Source organism: Podarcis bocagei (genome assembly GCF_964188305.1).
Source record: "Podarcis bocagei genome assembly, chromosome: 5".
Lineage (NCBI taxonomy): Eukaryota > Metazoa > Chordata > Lepidosauria > Squamata > Lacertidae > Podarcis > Podarcis bocagei.
In genome coordinates, this window is record NC_138129.1 from 35,758,012 (window position 1) to 35,779,083 (window position 21,072).

The 21,072-nt window shown below is 42.4% G+C and overlaps 1 protein-coding gene and 2 long non-coding RNA genes across 8 annotated transcripts; 1 reads left to right on the plus strand and 2 right to left on the minus strand.

The window, feature by feature from the left end:
• Positions 1-1,005: 1,005 nt before the first annotated feature.
• On the minus strand, positions 1,006-3,421 carry LOC308587303. Its single transcript, XR_014008308.1, has 2 exons — positions 2,068-3,421; positions 1,006-2,011 (listed from the first exon to the last, which is right to left on the minus strand). It is a non-coding gene; the product is annotated as an uncharacterized lncRNA (long non-coding RNA).
• Positions 3,422-5,007: 1,586 nt separating this feature from the next.
• Positions 5,008-7,372, minus strand: LOC308587305. Its single transcript, XR_014008311.1, has 3 exons — positions 7,027-7,372; positions 5,559-5,613; positions 5,008-5,432 (listed from the first exon to the last, which is right to left on the minus strand). It is a non-coding gene; the product is annotated as an uncharacterized lncRNA (long non-coding RNA).
• A 122-nt stretch (positions 7,373-7,494) lies between these two features.
• On the plus strand, positions 7,495-20,703 carry LOC308587280 (mitochondrial glutamate carrier 1-like). Of its 6 annotated transcripts, none has more exons than XM_081194770.1 (10): positions 7,495-7,594; positions 12,004-12,135; positions 13,349-13,474; positions 13,937-13,992; positions 14,474-14,564; positions 16,098-16,216; positions 18,141-18,342; positions 18,432-18,586; positions 18,890-18,965; positions 19,613-20,703. In XM_081194770.1, exons 2-10 carry the CDS (start codon positions 12,116-12,118, stop codon positions 19,770-19,772), a joined length of 1,005 nt encoding a protein of 334 aa, XP_081050896.1. In that variant the 5' UTR covers positions 7,495-7,594; positions 12,004-12,115; the 3' UTR covers positions 19,773-20,703. The 6 variants fall into 6 exon arrangements, with proteins under 6 accessions (XP_081050896.1, XP_081050893.1, XP_081050891.1 ...); XM_081194767.1 differs by having other exon boundaries at positions 7,500-7,594; positions 11,965-12,135; XM_081194765.1 differs by lacking the exon at positions 7,495-7,594 and adding an exon at positions 7,621-7,778 and having other exon boundaries at positions 11,965-12,135.
• Positions 20,704-21,072: the final 369 nt, after the last annotated feature.

Below are 21,072 nucleotides of genomic sequence, written 5' to 3' on the forward strand. Positions count from 1 at the left end.
AAAATTTCTTCAAAGGTTTGAGAACTTAGGGAAAGTGTAGTGTGCACCCAAGTGTGTATGTGTGCATATGTGTCAGAGAGGGAGAGAGAGAAACACCAAGTTGTGTGTAACCTTTTCTTCCCTTTTCCCCAAACATATGTTCATGTGAACCCCATTTCCCCTAGATTTCAGTTAAACCACTTTATCAGTCTCTACTGCTTGGCCCAGTTCAGATATCTGGACACATGGTAATGCCTTTCACATGCTGGGGGCTAGGCACAGTCTCAGGAATCCATGCATCATGTGCACAATTCGCCCAACTCACACAAGAGGCCATTTGCTGCAGGCCGCACATGCTCCTAGCGCCCAAGCCCAGCTCCCAGCTTATGAAAGACACTTCCAAGACTCTGAGAGGCTCAACAAGGTCCCTGTTTTGGCAGTGAAGCAGAATTGTCTGCATCGCACATCATTTTTATCTGAGATTTTCAGGTGGGGGTGGTCAGAAATAGCTGGATATACCGTAGTCTGTGTGTGGAGAGGGTGTGCATCGTTGCTCCAAAATTGTCATCTAGATGAAAATATTTTAAAATGAAGACTTCAGGAATTTCTGCCAATTTTCCATGTGAAATATAAGATTTTGGCAGGGAGAGTAAAGCCCACTGTAGCTGCGAGTGGTATATGTGTCATTTTATTTATTTCTAAGCATCTCTACTTTGCTCTTCTCTTTGAATAATTAGTATTTCCCTTAGGAGTCAGGTCATCTTCTCCATTGAAATGCCCACAAATTCTCAAATGAAGCCAAATGCAGAACAGTCACTAGAGAACAAGAACTTCTGGGCCTTTCCATACACTACCCTATCCTTCCATCTGTGAGCTCTGCTTTTGTCCCTGCCTCCTCCATTTTCCTTTCTTTTGTCCCTGACAACTCAGGGACAACTTGTGCATTTGGATCCCATTTCAGGAACTAGGAGTGTTGTCCCAGACCCTGTAATACAACTTTCTACAGTGTTTTCACACTTGTGCTGATCCTTGTCAGCTACCATCCACTCTTTGAAATGCCTTGCCCCCCCCCCCCAGTTTTATGCTTCAGGGTCAACCCAGGAAGCCCCATTTAGCTGAGCCCTATTTTCATTTGCATAGCTGCCTTATACTTATGAGACAAGTGAGCCATTAACCTAAATGCAGCTTGAAGGAAGAGTTCTACTCTGCTTCATTCTGATTGTCACATTCCTTACTGGCAGATAGAACTATACCTACTCCCTCTGCTAAATGGAAACTATGAATACCAGAGCAAAGTCATGGGATGGCACCAGTTCAGAAAAGACTCCAAGCTGGCAACTTCTCCACTTTTGTCATTTCTGTGGAATGGCTCTGTCCTGTGCAGACCTCACCCTTGTCTGCTGAATAGTGCTGATAACTGAGCCGTGGGTTGCAAGCCAAGGGTGGGGATGTGGTATCCACACAGACAGATTGGGCAGTGCTGTGAAAGTAGAGCAGCAGGGATAGACACATGCACACACACACCATTATTTTGAATTAATGGGCACTGCTTGTTTGGCCTCAGAGCAGCAATGGCATTCTGGCTTTTGTCTCTTTCATCACCGACTTCATCAGAGTTGCCAAGCTTGGAGAAATCAGTCTTGCTTCCCAAATACCATCTGTTGTTGCTTGGTTGCTTTTTTTTTTTTTTTTTTTTTTACCTCTAAGTGCCTTCTTGGAAACAGGGCTGGGAGCCAGTTCTGCAAGTAGACCTGTCTTTTTCTTTCTTTTTAATCAAAGTCAGACTTGAACTCTACTGCTTTCTGGTGAATTTTCACTTCCCTGCATGTCTTTCTATGCATGAAATTGTTATACCAATTCTCAGCTGCTTTCCAGAAATAATAAAATGATTAGTTTGGAATTTTAGATCAGAAGAAATGTAGTGGCACCTGGTGCCTATTTTTCTGGATTTATTTTTTTTGTGTGTCCCAGAAAGCAGCATATATTAAGTCTATTGGTGCCTTTAAAAAGTTCACAGCTGTAGCCTTCCCACCTCACCATGTCAGAAATTATTTACAATTGCATACAGAAGGATATATCAGCAAATACTGGTGAATTATTATTTAGTTCTATCACTTTCTTAACCTTTGTACTTTTCTAAGGTGTTTACTAATGGTATGCAATCAGGGAGCATGCTGTCAGTCTGTTTTTGGAAACACGGGTTCCAAACGATTGCCCAGGCTGCAGGCATTGTTTCAACCAAGTTGGCAGCTTGGCGTACTCAGATGACCATACCAGGCCTTGATGAGAGTAGCACAAAGAATCATGAGACAGCTTCTCCCTCACATTTAGTAGACCTACAATAATGTTTACAGTGAATGAGAGCTGTGCCTATTGGTGGTCATTGCTGTGGCAGGCAGGTGCCACCTTGGGTTCCGGTGGGGAATTTCCCCCTTTCAGTGTGCTGCTACTTCTGTGCCTGAAGCATGATAATATTCTCTTTCTATTTCCAAGCTCTGATAAGGAGTGCAGTGTCTTTCCTAGGAGGGATTAATGTGAGAAATGTAGGGATCCAGCAGGAACACCAGACAGCAGATAGAGGACACCTTGGAGCTAGTGTGGTCAGATTCTCCCAAATGTCTTCAGGATATCAATGCTGCTGAGCAAGCAACACTCCCCAAGCTACCAAACACAGCACATGTGGTCTACCTCAGCACTAGGACTCTGCAGACTCCCCAAGCGACACCATGCTGCTTTAAGCAAGGGAGGGTGAAAGAACAATTTGAGAGCCCTTTAAAATACATTGAATAAGCCCCTACTTGGAGGGGAAGCTTTTCTAACCTTTGTCCCTTGTGGAGCCATGGGTACATTATGCATCTAATAGATGCTCTGTCCTCCTGCCTAATGTAAATATGGGCATTCTCGCTAGCCATGGGAATGACTGTTTACACTGAGTTCGGACCTTTGGTAAGTGGTGTGTCGAAGTGTCTATTGAAGAGTAGCACCTGGCCACTCCTGGGAACTTGCAGGGATCAAAGCAAGGCCTGAAGACACAGAGCTGCAAAATAGCCATGCCTCCTGTGCTGATACCCCCACTGGAAACACGTGCCCAGTTTTCTAGTGAAATGGATGTGCAAAACTGTTTTTATTTCCACCTTTTAAAGCCTATGTGTTAAAGTTTGTATAAGAGACTTCATTAACTCTTCAAATGTTAGTAGAAATATAAATAAACATAGTCCTCCTTCGCAGCGTGGTTGATATCTGACAGCATCAGTGCATCAAGTTCCTATCATGGGAAAGCAAATATGTTCACCATCTAGCCATTCCCTCTGGCTGTGAATGTTATTAGCCCTTGTTCTGTTAATGAAACGTGTTCTAGTTTGGCCTGCTTTCTGAATGCATTTTTTATCAGCCTTTCTCTACTGAAGTTGATGCAGAAATCTAATAAAAATAATAATCTGAAATGAAAGTAGTGGTTGTCTCTTTTTGCTGACCAACATTTTAATGCACATTACATGTACAGTGGTACCTCGGGTTACATACGCTTCAGGTTACACACTCCACTAAGCCAGAAATAGTGCTTCAGGTTAAGAACTATGCTTCAGGATGAGAACAGAAATCGGGCTCCGGCAGCACGGGAGCAGTGGGAGGCCCCATTAGCTAAAGTGGTGCTTCAGGTTAAGAACAGTTTCAGGTTAAGAACGGACCTCTGGAACGAATTAAGTACTTAACCCGAGGTACCACTGTATTAGCTTCCTTTCTCAGATATATCTCGGATGGTATGTTGTGAGTGAAACAGACTGGTTTGGGATGTGGAGGGGGAAAGTCTTTGGCTCCAAAGAACATTTGCACTAACAATGCAATGAATGTGTGCTAGGCAGTGCTCTTTTTCCTTTAAAAAAATGTTTAGGGGTACTCTCATTTTCCTACTCATATTGAAATACTGCCCCTCAATGAGGCCAAACTTAGATTCGCAAAATGTTCCCCCCCCCCCCAGAAAAAAGCACTGGTGCTAGGATATATACTAGTAGCATGTTGAGCCATGTGAATGATGGGCATGGCATGTTTTGATCCTGTGCATTACACCTCATTCAAGCTGTAGTTCTGCATAAAGCCCCAATGAACTTAATAGCATATCCAAGTAGACGTGCATAGGATTGTGCTTTTACTCTCATTTGCCATTTCAATATTTGGTTGCTCTCCTGCAAATCCAAAATACATAGACAACCTGTGGCTCTTTCTTGTAATGCAGTATTGGCTGTGGTGGAGGGTTACTGCTTTTATCTTCGTGCTGCAGACTTAAATGACTGTGTAGTTTTGCTTCACTGACTACCCATTTTCTTAGTATCAATTAGGGAAGGTTTTCCCCAAAAAACACATATCGTGGAACGAGTTCTTCAGGAAGCCAAGCTAGCTGCCTCTTGTTTCTTACAAAGTCCTTTTTCAGATGACTGGTATGTTGTGGTATATGATATTACAAATATACCATGGAAAGGGCACTTGCAGAGCAAGGAAAATGCAATGAAAACAGTTTGAGAGAGCTGTGGTACATATTTATATAGGTGTCAAAATGGCTGCTGGTGGTTTTTTGCCTGTTTAATATTGCAATCTTATATATGCTTACTCGTAAGTTAGTCCCATTGAGTGCAGTGGAACCTACTCTCATGTAAGTGGGTATAGGATTGCAGCCTAAAGTGCTCCATTTTCGTTGGACAGCCATACCAGCCTCCACTGGTGGAGAAGGAGAGGATGGGCTGGATTGGAACGACTAGACAGAAGAGGTAGGTGGAGGATCCCACCTGAATTAAAAGTATGTATGGGTGTTCCTTACCTGTGAATTAAGAAGCTTGGCTGTGAGAGATGTAGTTCAAAACTGTATCAAATCAGCTAATATGAGCCTCAAGAGCACAGATATCAAGAAGAGATGCCTGTTTCCCCGAAAGTAAGGCATCCCCCCAAAATAAGACCTACTTCCAGTTTTGCCTCTCGCTGTAATATAAGGCATCTCCCGAAAAAAGACCTCTCTGATAATAAGGCCTCCCCCCGAACATAAGGCCTCCCCAGAATATAAGGCCCCCGAAGCTACCATAAGGCATCTGACTCCTCTGGACCGTAGCGGCGGGCGCCGCTGCAGAGCTCACTGACTGGCCGCAGCACAGCCAGAGCTGTTCAGGCAGTGCAAGGTCTCTATAAATCAGAGAGACTGCGCCACGGCCATGACAAGCTGCCACCTGCTGCTTGCTCTACCCTGACAGAGTCTGGCTGACTCACAATTAGACAATAAATGTGTACCGTATTCTTCTTCATGGAAAAATAAGATATCCCCTGAAAATAAGACCTAGCGCATCTTTGGGAGTAAAAATTAATATAAGACAATGTCTTATTTTCGGGGAAACAGGGTATTTCCAAGCTCTTACAGTGTTTAAATCAGGTGTGAGGAACCTCGCTAAACAACTCCCATCAGCTCCAGCAAGCTGCAAAAGAAGAAGGCATAAACAAAGGGTGAGGAATCTCCATTTGGCCCTCTGAACTCTTCCCCTTGTAACCTGCTTCTCAGCAACACCCTCTCTCCCCCCAGCCACACCTTTCACTAACCTTACCTGTCCCGGAATGGCTGGAATGTATTGCTGAACACTGATAATGCCTCTTGCTTGCCTGGATGGAAGATGGAGCAGATATGTGTGTTTAAAACTGAACTACTGTGCAAAGGTAGCATTTATCTTTGTTGCACCACCCACTTTTACCTGGGGCCCTGCCCACCACTGGCATGTGGCCCCCGAAAGGTTGCCCAAAAAGAAATGTGGCCTTTGGTCTGAAAAACTTTCCCCACATCTGGTGCAAATTATGGATTTTATCATGCATGCTTTTTCTCTCATTGACCTTAGCAGCATTCAAGGCTTATGCACCAGTGTACCAAACTGCAGCCAGTAAGAGTAATTGAGCAGTAGGAATAAACTTGCACACAACCACAGCAAGTTTTCAAGGGGGTGGGGGGGAGAACACTTTTGACACAATTTTATTGATAGGCCATCTGCAGATTTTCCTGGAATAGAGGCATACACAATAATTGAAAACGATATTCCTTTTTGCACTGCTGCTAAAGGTACAAGAGCCCCAATAGAGGCTGAGGAAAGGGGAGAAAGCCAGGGGAAAATGGAACATTATATGTAAGCCATCCCTTTCTCATTTCTCCCTCAGGCAGTACAGAGTATCAAATAATGCTGAACTGAAGTTGGTCTTGCACTGAGGTATCTGGGCTTGTGCTGAGATGAGCAACTGCCTGCCCCGCAAACCAAGTTCCTGAGAAGTTTCACATTACTTCTCCTGGAGAGCCCTATAGCTTTCTCTGCTGCCAAGATACAGCAGGCAGGCATCAGTGGTTTTAAAGCAGGTTTGGGGAACCTTCAACTCTCCAGATGTTGCAAAACCACACCTCTCATCAGTCTCAGCAAGCATGGCCAAGGGCTGAGGGTGACAGGAGGTGTGGTTCAGCAAAATCGGGAAGGCCAAAAGTTCCTCTCACATGTTCTAAACAGAGATGTAACATAACTATTTATCTGAAAAGTAGCCCTTTTCTTTTATCCTAGATGTAGGCTGACAAGGTGGGAAAAAAGCAGAGCTACACCGACCCCCAAAAGACACACACATAAATCTTGCTTTAAGCGCCATCCATGAAACTCTTTCTTTTTTATTTATTTATTGAATTGAATTTATATACTACCCTATACCCGATATCTCCTGCCAACCTAGCAGTTCGAAAGAACGTCAAATGCAAGTAGATAAATAGGTACCGCTCTGGCGGGAAGGTAAACGATGTTTCCGTGCGCTGCACTGGTTCGCCAGAAGCGGCTTAGTCATGCTGGCCACATGACCCAGAAGCTGTACGCCGGCTCTTTCGGCCAGTAAAGCGAGATGAGCGCTGCAACCCCAGAGTCAGCCACGACTGGACCTAATGGTCAGGGGTCCCTTTACCTTTATACCCGATATATAAATTCTTGCCTGCATCGTTGCACTGGCTCAAGTGGGGTGCCTTCTCATCTTACATTTTTACGGTAACCCATCCAATACCTTCAGCAGAAACTATTCCCAAAATATTGGCAGGTACGTTGCAGCAACATTGGACAAAGGAGTGCACAAGAAAGCAGGAATTCATGTGGACTTGTAGCAGCCCGTTCAAACGGCTCTGTTGGTTCCGAGATCATGGCAGCTAGCCTTGTTGCCAGCCGCCTGCAGAATGAAGCTTTTGATTGATTGCTCACCAATCAAAACACACACAAGCTGCCCCTTTAAAATATGCTCCAGGCTGAGGACCTGGAAGAGCGGAGCTGCGAGTGCAGAAGGAAGGAGTGGAGCGCTGAAAGGAAGGAGATTAACGGTGAACGGGCTGCCAATGTGACCCATAGAGTATTTTGAGCAGCGCGCCTTTACTGACGGCGACTGAGCGGGACGGGGGGAAGCGAGCGAGCCCAGCCTCTTCCTACCATTGGGTGGGTTGCGGCAGCTCTGGCCAATCGCAGCGCGCCTTCTGTAGAGGCGGGAGACGCACAGCCGGCTGAGCAGCGGCGGCGGCGGCGGCGGCGGCCGTTCTTTCCTACCTGTCTGTCAATGGAGCGGCGGCTCTTCTCGCGGCGGCTGGGTGAGTAAATGCGTAGAATTTGAAACCGAGAGCCGCTGGCCGTCAGTTGACCCGAGGGGAGGGACAGCTCGTGTTGCCTGGTCACCGCTCCGTTGCCATTTGATTTCAAATACCGACCCCTCCTTGGCATGACATATAAGGGCTAAGAATATTCATGGCCAAGGGTGGCTCCTTGAGATAAATGGTACTGAGGGGCAGGGATATGGGCAGGGCCGGGTTTAGGTTTGATGAGGCCCTAAGCTCCTGAAGGTAATGGGGCCCTTTATATGTCCAGCTGTCCTTTGTCAACAACAAATTGTCCCTGTTTTTTTGTGTTGAATATATGCTAAACAGTACGGTAATTCATGGACCAATTGCTCATAACAAAATATATATTTTATCGAAGTAATTGTTGAACTGAAAAACAATTAAGAAGTATATTAATAGTGAAATAATTATTAAGCTCTAACTTAAAGTGATTTTTATTCATAACAAAATGCAAACACATTGGCATTTGGAAATAACAAAAGTTCCTTTAGATACCCAGTTTACAAAGACTCATCTATTTTAGTTGTTTTTTTATCTTCTATTTTGGAAATGTACATCCAAGTTTTGTTTTTTCTTTAATTTTTTTTTTTTTTTTGGGGGGGGGGGGTTGGCCAAGAAAGTGCGGCCCTAAGCTATAGCTTGTTTAGCTTATACGTGAATCCGGCACTGGATATGGGTACGTGTATTTGTGCTAAAATGCCCTTTTCTAGAGCTCCTGTGTCTCGCTGAACTGCTGGCTGACAGGTGGAAAAACAGATGTTCCTCATGCTGCATTGATAAAGCTGCACTAAACACAATTTTTATGTCTGCTGTGCAGCTGTGAAAAGGGGGGGGGTTATGGCGCCCTTTCTTGAAGCCTGTTATCTGTTTGTCAGCGAGAGGGTGATAGCCACCCACATAATTTCCAAGAGGGTGAGCTGTTCTAAGTCCGTTGGCAGCAAAAATAAGGAAGGGGTGGCTCCTTAAAACCACCTCATTTATTATAGCTTAAGTTTTTGTGGGGTATAGTCCATCAGAGGCGTGGTGTTTGTAAAATGGCACTCTTACCTACCCACCGCCAGGGGATGAGAAAAGTGGGGAGAAGCAACATAACCACTAGCCCTGCCCCACCCCATGTACGTTCTGTGCAGACCTCTCCCCACCCAACCTCACCTTCTCTGCTTGGGAAAATAAGAGGAATCAACCACAAAAGGGTAGTGGGGCTGGTACCACTTTTTGTTTTTGCAAATAATATTAAACTTGACAACACAAACATCCTGCCATTGCTTTCCCCTGCATGCCTGTAGTTGAGCCTTTAGTTATTTGATGTTCCCAGAATGGCTTGCATAAAACCAGGTGGATTAGTAAAACAATAAAAGCAGAACAGTTGAGCACAATTAATAATAATAATAATATCTTTATTGTCATTGCCCCCTTCGGGGACAACGAAATTGCTTAAGACCCTGCTGTGGGACTTACTCCAAAGTAAGTGAGTATATGACTGCAATTTAAATGCCTCCCCTTTAAATCCAGATTTAAAAAGTATGGAAAAGCCTGGAGGATGTAGAAAGTATCAACTTTTGTCAAAAAGAAAAGGATACAGAAATGTGACAAATGCAGCCTGTCATGACGGTTTAATGATGGAGAGTGCTTTATGTGTATAACTGTTGCCAGGGCATAGAGCTGTTAAAAGGCCCAGGAGACCTGCCAGAAAAAGGCTGTAATCTTAGAACGGCATGCAGAGTATATGGACTAGAATTACCAGGAGCGTTTTGTAGGATGCAGGTTGAGAGAGCCAGTACAGTGGTACCTCGGGTTACATACGCTTCAGGTTACAGACTCCGCTAACCCAGAAATAGTACTGAAATAGTTAAGAACTTTGCTTCAGGATGACAACAGAAATCGTGCCCCGGCGGTGCAGTAGCAGCAGGAGGCCCCATTAGCTAAAGTGGTGCTTCAGGTTAAGAACAGTTTCAGGTTAAGAATGGACCTCCGGAACGAATTAAGTACTTAACCCGAGGTACCACTGTACTTGTATGTAGACCATCGTTGGGTGAATTTGAAGGAAGCAGCCGTGGACAGGGCTCAAATAAGCTATCATTGCTGGGCTCATCACTTGCAACCCTGTACATGGCGTCCTCTGTTGTACTCCCAGCAGAAAGTCTGCTGGCAAAATGCTTCAGAAAAAATAGACTTGACTAGAAAGTTCTAACCAATTCAGAACCAACTACTGTTGTTCTAACTACAGTACTTCCTACTTCTGCCTCCTGCTGCTGGAAGGAGTGAAATTTCATGCCTATAAGTGTTAGTGTGTCTCTCCCCACCCAAATTGGTAATGGCCCAGAACTGAGCCTTGGAACCAGCTCAGAACACCCTGGGCTTGCCTTGCATTCTTGAAGTTGAGCCCCATATCCATTTCTCATTAGTATTCACTTCTGTTCTGATGAAAAGTGGCTTCAGAGCACAACAGCACCTCTTACCACTTTCCTGCTTCTACAGTCAGTAGCTTCTCCAAGTTTTGTGTATTGTACCTGCTCTGGAGTGTATGTGTTAGGGGAGGGATAGTACTTCTGGTGGGGGACAGGTCCTACTGCTTCTGGGGTAGTTTGTCCACCTTTGATCTCCACCCTGCACTCAGCTCTCACCTGTGGCTCCTAGAAGCTGTCAGAATGCAACAACAGCCACACCCCAGGAACAGCTTCAACAGGCCAGGTAAACCAGGTGAAGATAGCCGATGGGTCTCAAACCCTCCCTCCATCCAGAGAAGCAAGAGTCTTTATTGGAGTTCAAGGACATATTCCAGCCAGGCAACAGCGCTCCAGGGGAGATGCAGGGCCACTGAGGGGGTGTGGCCAAGGGAGAATTTTAGGGGCTAGGTAAAGAAGCCTGAGGGGTTGCATTCAGCCCCTGTGCCTAAGATTCCCCACCCTGCTCATGTGGTACTGGTATGTTGTTTCTGCTTTCACCCTCCAACCACTATTTTGCAACTGGCTCCAGTTGGTGGACTTCAGATTTTATTTTATAAAATCTGCAAGCCTGAAGGTTCCCACCCCTGAGCTAAAAGCACACTGCACAGACAGAGAGAGTGAATTTCATATCTTACCTCTCTTGGAAGTTAAGAAAGAGTTTCAGGAGCAGTGGAATGTGAATCAGCAGGTTTCAGGATCTCACATATCCAAATAATTGCATTTTAAATAATATTTTGCTATGAGTTTTATTTATTTATTTGTGATGCATGTGTTTTTAGTATTGCTTTGCTAAATTGCACCATTGTGGGAAATTGGTACAAGAAGAATTGACAAAATAAATATGGGATGAGCAAAACAGAGATCACTTTTTATTGTTTTTCTTAGGCAAGAGCAATTATATAATTACAATTGCCTTGAGCAGTCACGGGAGAGGATAAATCAAAACTGTCGCTCTAGTTCTTTGCTGTTGTACAAAATTAAAAAGCCTTTTTTTAAACTGGAGACACTTTAATGCTGCAACTGAAATTTCCCTGTGGGCTTTACAGACTATGTGTATCAGATGATCAGATTGTAGGCTAATAATAGCTCACTTTTTGTGCAATGTACTCTTCTCTGATGTTAGTAATGGGAACTCTACCTCCAGGCTGGTCATTGCTTCTTGGTCATTTGCTCTTTATTGCATGACACCCCCGGTGGGCACTGGGAATCCCAATTACTAACTTGGCTGCCCATATGATAGTGGCATTGCTCTGACACATTTTAGCATGGTCTTCCGTGGAAGCACTGATGTGTTGTCTCATCATGGGAATGGGGAACCCCAACTACTAACCTGGCTGCCCATGTGATAATGGCATTTCTCTGACACATTTCAGCATGGCCTTCCAGGGGTACTTTCCATAATTGCCCTAGGAAATATTATTAGTATTTTCTTCCTCTTCACAGATATGCCCATTCCTTGAAGTCATGCAATGCAATCCTGTGTATGTTTATACAAAATTTGCTTTACTCCCATTGAGTTTAGTAGCACTTCCTCCCTAGTAAGTGTTTTTGGATTGCAGCCTAAGTTACTATTTTTTCATTTGTGCTAATAGTACATTATGATTTTAAATTGTTTTGTGCATGACTTCTCACCCTCAACCCTATGTCACTAAAGATACCATCTTTCCTATAATGTCACAGTTCCTCAGTCATTCCTACATCAATATAATATATTTCAGTTGCATCTCTTACGGTATAAATTAATCACCTAGGTATTAATAACGGATGATGACACTTGGTGTAACAGTAGTGGTTAGAGGGTATTCTGATTTGTCATACTGAATTTGAGATGCTGTGAGCTGTTTGAAATGCCTGTATGGTGAAACAGCCAATGAGATAACTTTGGATTATTTATAGGACCACTGATGGATTTTAAAGCTTCAATTCACTCTGCAGATATTAGACAGAATTGTCTCCTTGAGGAACCAACTTCTCACCATCGGCAGCTTGTATTACTTACTGACCAAAAAGATCTTGGAGCACTTTTTCCTTTGTAATCCCAAAGAAGATGGCTGAGAAACAGATTAGGTATGTGTCCTTCCCAAGTTTTTAGAAATATAGTGAGCCTCGAAGCAGGCATTGGAGAAACAGTGCGATTGATTTACAGAATGAACATGACAACAAATGCTGCAAAATGAAGTATGTAAAATGTTTGGTTTTTTTATTTTATTTAATTTGAGGATGGCCATTTTTCCAGTCTAATTTTAATTTTATTTGAATTAATTTTGGGATGCATTTTAATCGATTGTTTGTTTATGTATATTGTGTTTTATATGATTTTAGCTGCTCTGAGCCCAGCTCCAGCAGGGGAGGGCTGGATACAAATAACTTTCTTTTTTTATTTATTTGATCAATAGTTTTATAACAAATTTCAAAGACCTGTTTTTAAAAATATTTGAGATTAAATTGCAACAAAGATGTATTTAAGAGCAGTTATGATGGTTATTCTTACATACCTCATAATAGCTAGAAGTATATATACTCCTGAAGAATAACTTCATGTGGTCTGAAATGTAGCAGGGCAGCTCTCTTCATTCCATAAATAGTCTCTCTTGTCTCTCTAGACTAGGTGGAATGAGAGACCCAAAGGAACCAGTCTGATTTGACATGGAATAGAGTAAGGGAGACAAGAAAAGAGAGATTGTTGTGGCAGAGAGTCATAAATGTAATGCAAGGCTGTACATATGATGCAGCCCTAACATGCAAGAGTCTCGGTATGATGTGCTTATACCAAGCACATAAGAAGCTCTTTGAGGGATGTACATACATTAAACACATACTTAGAAACACTGCATGTTATGGACTGTATCCAACACTGCATGAGTGGACTTCTGTTTGTACAACTGGACTTCTCCCTGTACAGTCCAAAAAATACATTGTAAAAGGTCCCCAAGACCCTGGAACAGATTTTGAGGGTGAGGGGACTGCAGGGGAAAGGAGAAGAGAAGGAAGTTACATTGTGTGAGTGGAACAGCAGCCTTGGCTACAATCCTGTGTTTTTTCATGTATGTCACAGATGTGTACCATTGTTGCATATGAAGTGTTCTAAAAGCTTTATTGTAGCAATGCTGAAAGCAAAACATAGTCTGTGGCCAATCTCAAGGAAGTCAGAATTTGGTGCATCACAGAGCTGAATTTGATATAAATGAAATAAATATACAGCATAACTCTTCTCCAGCCCCTAGTTCTGGAAATTCTTGATTCAATTGCATACAATGGAATTCTGCTTTCTCTTGTTCAGTTTGCCCGCTAAACTTATTAATGGAGGAGCTGCAGGGATCATTGGCGTTACTTGTATATTTCCAATTGACCTGGTTAAAACCAGGCTACAGAATCAGAGAAGTGGACAGCAAGTCTACAAAAGCATGTAAGTGATCACTGGAAATGTATTGCATCTAGATTGACTTAATATTTGAGCAGCTCTTTCACCATTTGCAAGTACCTACAGATAGATGTAGGTGTTGGGAAAGTAGAAATCCACAGTTATTAATGGAATGATTCCATCAAGTATGGGTCTTTATCTGCATGTATAAAATAAAGAATAATGTACCGGTGAATGAAATAAGGTAAATAGAAAATGAAAAAATTACTGTAGCCTCATTTTGGATACTAGAGAACAATAAAGGTTATAAATAATATGTTGTATTTAAGTAGCTATAATGAGGTATTATTTTATTTTTCTTCGTAAAATACATATTATTAAGGCTTGATATGATATATTTTTGTAGTATATATTACATTGGTCACTGCTGCTAAGCTCTAATATCAAATATGACAAGAGTATCTTAGCGACAGGTAATCTCTGACTATAGTGTTGTGTCTTGATCAGGTTGGATTGTCTAATGAAAACCCTGCGTTCAGAAGGCTATTTTGGAATGTACAGAGGTAAGTCTTTTCCTTGTTTTTGTAATGGCTGTAACTAACACAGTTATACTGCTTCATGATAATTGGGGACTTATTCATTGGGGTCTCACCCATTATGATTAGGGACTCGTCTTGAAAGGTCAGAACTGGAGATCTCAATGTATTTACTAGTGAGTTGGCTGCATTGTTTCTGGAGCTTACTTTTAAGTAAACATTCATAGAGCTGTGCTCAGACATTTGAAACAAATATGCGCAAAATGAGATGCAGTCTGCTCACACAACAGGATTTCCATTTGTTCTCCTTCTGCCACAATCTGCTATTGCTTTTAAGATTAGAGTTTTGTAAATGACTGTATAACTCCAGTAGTAGTTTCTGGGCTATTTCCAATAACTTTGAAAACTGGAATCTGAGTCCCTGCCACAATAAACGATGTGGGATACCTATAATCAAAATATATTTTAAAACAAAGAAAATCTCCTAATTTCAATTATTTATTTTTAGGCGCAGCAGTGAATCTGACCCTTGTAACACCCGAGAAGGCTATCAAACTGGCTGCTAATGACTATTTTAGGCACCTTCTTGCCAAGGATGGGTATGTTAACTTGAGATACTAGAGCTGTCTCATTTGTACCGTACATAAGTTAAGTCTGTTTTCGTTGCGGACTCCATTACGTGAATGTGACAAATTGTGCAAAGCTCATTAAATAGTTTTTTGATCACCCTTGAGAGCAGAATGAACAATAATATGTTGATAGCAAGGCATGCAATATTACGAATCTTCTGAATGACCAGAAGACAAGTAATTATGGAAAACAGAAAGCAGAACTTACTGTGCGCTGGATGGACTACTTTGAAGAGCCAATGGGCTGGAGGAACAGGTCATCTTTGTGATGCACATAATCTAGCTCGTTCTCATGACTTCTGCAATGCACAATCATTTGTGCATTTCTATCCCAAGCCACTCTTTCATTTTCTTGATCATTGCTACCTCCCAAGTTCTTTTGCTGAACTTTGTGAAAATCAAGATATTGCAAGGAGGATAATATGTATGTATTAAGTACATCTTTGCAAAACTTCGTGATTTCAATAACTTACTGCAGGATGGGCAGGGAAAGGGAGGGAAGATCTAACACAGAGCATTGACATTCCAATATGTACCGTATTTTTCGCTCTATAGGACGCACCAGACCACAAGACGCACCAATTTTTGGAGGAGGAAAACAAGAAAAAAAATATTCTGAATCTCAGAAGCCAGAACAGCAAGAGGGATCGCTGTGCAGTGAAAGCAGCGATCCCTCTTGCTGTTCTGGCTTCTGGGATAGCTGCGCAGCCTGCATTCGCTCCATAAGACGCACACAAATTTCCCCTTACTTTTTAGGAGGGAAAAAGTGAGTCTTATAGAGCAAAAAATACGGTAACTCTATATGGACTGACAAAATCTTCTGACTTTGATTGTAAACATAAATATTATAATCCTATGTCCTGATGGGATATTGTCAGGGAACTGACATTGGAGCTAGATGCGGAGGGAAGGCTCTCAAATGATACTGGAGAAGGGCCCAGCAGGGAGAGAGGCAGCTCCGCAGATGGGGAAGCAAATCAACACAACACCAGGGATATAGGGCGGCAGATGTGGGAATCGGCGAGAGGGCTCCAGGACTCTTCACCGGACACCAGCGGGGAGAGCACGGGTCCTCCGCTACCCATGCCCACCCTGCGCAGAAGACTTCCGCGCAGAGAGAGTAGGAGGAGACTGGGTGTCAAACAACTTTTATGTTGGAAAAGATTTAAGAAACGCCCACTGACGGATTCTGCTAGCGACTGAGGCAGCCACAAAGTGAAGGGCTGCCCAGACTGAAAGGTTTAGTAAGGCAACAAAGCCTGGAGAGGCGGCAACTTACGCACGAGCAACCCATACACATTACAGATATTGACTGCAAGAAGCTAATATGTCATTTTCAATGGGTTTGATTCTCAAAGCCCCTTGCTAGTCTGAAGATAAACTATATATTTCCTTTATACAGCCTTTTCCTTCTCTTGGATATTGCATGCTTGTATACTTTAGTGTTTAAAATAATATTTTTAGTATAAATAATACGTTTAAGAAATACTCTTTTTATTACAGGGTAGCCCTTTCTTTATCCAAGGAGATGCTGGCCGGTTGTGGTGCTGGAACCTGCCAAGTTATTATCACCACTCCAATGGAGATGCTGAAAATCCAACTTCAAGATGCAGGGCGACTAGGTAACAGTTCTTGCCTATCATCTCTGAGAACAGGTTCCTGGATGATCACACAAAGCTAAAGTAATGGACCCCTGGATGGTTAAGTCCAGTCAAATTTGACTATGGGGTGCAGTGCTCATCTCCACTTTCAGGCTGAGGAAGCTGGTGTTTGTCATCAGACAGCTTTCTGAGTCATGTGGCCAGCATGACTAAACCGCTTCTGGCACAACGGGACACCATGCCGAGTGCCAGAGTGCTCGGAAATGCCATTTCATACAATAGTCCAGTTCACACATAACACTAAGCCAAACTATCTAACTATCAACATGTGAGTGTGCAAGTACTCATGGTAACAATCATGGTCACTTCACTCTTCCCCAAGTCCTACTACTGCTAGGCTACCTGAGGCTAAGCTATGGTTTGGCTTAGCATTACTTGTGAACCTGGACTTGTAGTCTGTAACAGGAGACAAGGTGCAACTCCATGTTGAGACATAACACTAAGCCAAACTAAGCAAGACCCAGGGGAGGAGTTAAGTAGCTGCCGTTTTTGCTGCAAGTACTGAGTACATATGCACACACCATGATTTGGCTTGGTGTTATGTACAAACTAACATGAACTGTTGAACAAGAGATGTTCAGTTTGGCGTAGGTTTCAATTACCATTAGTTTTGGCTGTCATAAGCTAGGTCAGTAGTAACTTGGTGGCTTGTAAAACAAGAACAGGGATTGGGAATAATATTGTCCCTACCCATGGTGTGTGTGCAGCATGAGTAAGTGTCTGGTATTTTATCTCATCCTGCTATAGATGGCGGCTGCAGAAAGTTATGTACCATAAGGGATCATTTGAATGTATTGCCTAATTGACAAGAAATGGTAATCTAAGGCACAACAGTGCTTTAATCAGTTCCAGAACTCAGTAATGCTTCTAAGTTATTGAGCCAGATAAGTGAAAAAAATGAGTATCAGTACTGTGTTATCTGTATAGGAGCAAAGTCTTATGTAGGCAATTTATGACCCAGAAATATGGAACACTGTTAAAGAGCAAGGCAAGGCACCAGAAGTCAGCACATAAGCTAGAGCTCCCTGCTGTGCAATCAGGATTTCAGATTGCAGGGGGAACCTATGTGCATATAACAGACTCCCTTCTTCAGACCTTCCCTCAGCTCATAGATGGCAAGGCCAATAGGCATGGCCTGTTCCATGTGGTTGTATCAACACTTATCTTTTGCCCCATGCTTTCCAGGCACAGGTCTGCACTTTAAAGCTCTGTATCCAAGTGCTTCCCCCCACCCCTGAACTTTTCCTTAAAAACCCACTAGTTAAAGCTGAAGCTCAATGAATGGCAATTTAGGTTCTCAACAGATTGTCGTTAGCTTCTATTCAGCAGTAAAGAGCAGGTTTTCACAGTGAAGGCTCCAGAGCAGAAAAGAAAGTGCACTCAAACCTTGGCTCCCAAACACCTCCGTTTTGGAACATTTTGGCTCCCGAAAGCTGAAAACCTGAAAGTAAATGCTCCAGTTTTCCAACATTTTTCGGAAACCGAACATCCGACACTGCTTCCGCTTGATTGCAGGAAGCTCCTGCAACCAATCAGAAGTCGCACCTTGGTTGTTAAACATTTCGGAAGCTGAACGGGCTTCCAGAATGGATTACATTCAAGAACCGAGGTTTGACTGTACTTGGATACAGAGCTTTAAAGCACAGGCCACCTGGAAAATGTGGAGGAAAGGTAAGAGTGGATAAGCCCTTAGAATGTCCAAATAGTGCTTATGTTTCACTATCACAGAGCTGCTTATAGGAGTTACAGGAGTTGAAGAGATTTCCAGGGATCAGACCTTCAGGTAATCAGATTTAGAATGCATCTCAGACTTGTATATATTTAGGGTGAAATCATAAATTTCAGGAGACCAATGAGCCTGACATATTTTTAATTGTTCTTTCAGCATCTCAGCAGCTTGTGAGCAGAGTTCCTTGTTCATCTCCTGGGTGCAAGCTTCTAGCTGTCAGCCCTGTTCTAGCCAGAGCATACAATGTAGGACCAATTGCCTTTCCAAGGAGGATATCTGCCACACAGATAGCAGTCGAGCTTCTGCATACCCAGGGCATTAAAGGACTCTACAAGGGTCTTGGAGCCACCTTGCTGAGGTAAGGATGGAACATCTTGTCCTTCCCATTCCCAGCCCAATTTTTACAGTATGTGGCTTTATAAAAATGCAATAACTCTTGTGTTCTAGGGATGTCCCATTCTCGGTCATCTATTTCCCGCTGTTTGCCCATCTGAACAGAGCAGGACACAATTCCCTGGAAGAGAAAGCCCCTTTCTTTCGTTCTTTTCTTGCTGGTTGCATGGCCGGTTCAGTGGCAGCTGTGTCTGTCAATCCCTGTGATGGTAAGAGAATATTTATATCTCATCTCTTTTGTGTTTCTGTGTTTCATGTATTTCATGTATTTCATGCTTCTCCATACAGTAGTTATAGAGAAATACTGGGAAAAGTAGATTTCCTTGTGAATCTCTGGAAGCTACCCTTCCATCTGTTAAGGCTTTATGTGTAGGGAAGTTTTTTGTCTTCAGAATATCACAGTGCTTTAATAAATTTAGAAAAGAATGAATTTTAATATGCTGTAGTCATAATGTTGTCAGGCTTGCCTGCATTAGTCTTCTAACCTGGCAAACAATATTTTTATTTTGCAGTAATAAAAACTCGTCTTCAGTCAATGGGCAAGGGAAGAAACGAAGAGAGTTATAATGGAATTATTGATTGTGCACGGTAAGTAATAAAAGCACTGTGAATAACTGACTGTTCAGCCAGAGTGTAAGCAAATGTTTATAATGTTAAACAGTATGTTAAATGTGGAGGAGGTTTCCTGTTTGAGAAGACATGAAAAGTATTACGTGCATTCACACTAGACCTTTTAAGCTGATCTTCAGACATGTGAAGGCAGTTTCCCCTAATTTGCCACTGTAACCTCTGCAGTCAGAAGGCAGCTGTGAATCTGATAAAAGTAGGAGTAACTGATTGACCCTAAGCACATGGCTATAACATTTGGAAGCTACTTCCAACATGATTTATCCTAGAATATGTGCTGAAGAACCAGCTGTCAAATATCACAACCATTGCTTGAAGTATAACCATACAGAAATGCTTTTCAGTAGCTTCCATATGGAAGCTATACCCTTTGAATTGGCCATAAACTTGTAGGAATCATGCCAATTTCTGGTGTGTTCCTTTCTCTTTTAAGACTTCTTTTTATAGGGTGAGAGATGAATTACAGCCGCAGGAGGGAATCAGGTTTTGGCAGGAGAACACATGGAGATTTTTGAGTGAGTGTTCAGATCTGGACACAGGAGTTGTGAAATGATACGTGCAGAATTTAGTAGCCAAGTATATATTTGGTATTGTTTTCTCTCTTTCAGGAAACTTTGGATGAAGGAGGGTCCTTTAGCCTTCCTTAAAGGGGCTGGTTGCCGAGCCCTGGTCATTGCACCTCTTTTTGGTATAGCTCAAGGTATTTACTTTATTGGTGTTGGAGAATTTCTTATTGAGCTATACCAGTATGGAAGACTTTCTCCCTAGACTTCCTCCTTGTTCTTTGGACCTACTGGAATGAATCCACAAGAATCACCAGACAAGACACAAGAAAACAGTGAATTTTCAGATTGAATTATCAGTGTTTCTTCTGTCAAAACTTAGACTCAAAGCCAAGTCCACCTGAGCTCTTAATTGTTATCAGGTTTTGGAGCCAGACTGACTAGGCACATAGTTCTCAAATGGTGATGTGTCTCTTTTTCTTATGAAGTAAAAAGCCAAGAGTTGTGACACAGTAGGACAGTCATCTGAATATGTAGAATGCAGGATGCATTCTGGGAGTTAGAAGAATGAAGCCTCTGGTAATGGAATGGCAATGGCTACTTTTTATTAAGCCTGGCTATGGGAGGATGTATCAGAAAAACTTTTTTAATGAGTGGAACAGGAAAAGAAACTTTAAACAAAATTATTGGGGGAGGGCACTTGCAATCGTTCCAAGCATGTTAGCAAAGATTTAAAAAATGGGAACAAATTTTGTGAATTTTTTATATATCTGTCTTTTATAACATAACTTTACATAGAGTAAAGAATTTGGTTCCTGTGGTGACTGCTAAGAACAGAGCAATGTAATACAATACAAGGGTTAACAGGTGAAGGAAGCAACATAGGCTATCAACCTAAAGGTTTTCAGAAATGCTCTCTGGAACCTAGTTATAGGGACTAGCGATCTCTGTAAGCTACATGTTATGCAAATAAACTGCTAAGCAGTTTTTCTTGGGCTGTTGCAACTATGTTTTTGTGAAGCTATATTGTAGGTTTTACTGTTCATAATTAACTACAAAATTTCTCTATCAAAGGTGTGTGTTTTTTTAATGAATTATAAGATGGTCTCTAGACATACCATGAATAATGTGTTGGCAGCGCAAGAATGATCATTTTTCTTTGCTCTTATCCTGGCACAATAAAATGGTTCAGACCAGTTCTGTGTGTGTTGTCTTTCCTGTGACTTTGCTAAGTACCCTTTGATATTTACATGTGTTATTGACAACTTGGGTGAAACTCTATTTTTCTTAAATCGCTTATCCTTCTATCGTCACACATTCTTATGAATACATTTGTGTGAGCCTTGCCAATTTTCTAAATGAATTGAAATGACCCCAGTCTTCTGAAAGACCTGCTTTATCCATATAGCTCACTAGGCAACCACCTGTCACTATGTCTGTTCACAGAAGTAGCTTTTGCTATGCTCTGGGTGATGGTTCAGTTTCTAGTTATACCCTGCCTGCCCCGCCCCAACCACCCACCCACCCCCCACAGTTGTCTACCTTCATTATACACATGATTATTT

What these genes read in the sequence shown, in the direction of transcription:
- LOC308587280 (XM_081194770.1), top strand. Translation starts at nt 12,116, where the DNA reads ATGGCTGAGAAACAGATTAG. An exon ending in ATGGCTGAGAAACAGATTAG is followed by an intron (nt 12,136 to 13,348) that starts GTATGTGTCCTT and finishes TCTCTTGTTCAG; the next exon opens with TTTGCCCGCTAAACTTATTA. An exon ending in CACCTTCTTGCCAAGGATGG is followed by an intron (nt 14,565 to 16,097) that starts GTATGTTAACTT and finishes TTTTTATTACAG; the next exon opens with GGTAGCCCTTTCTTTATCCA.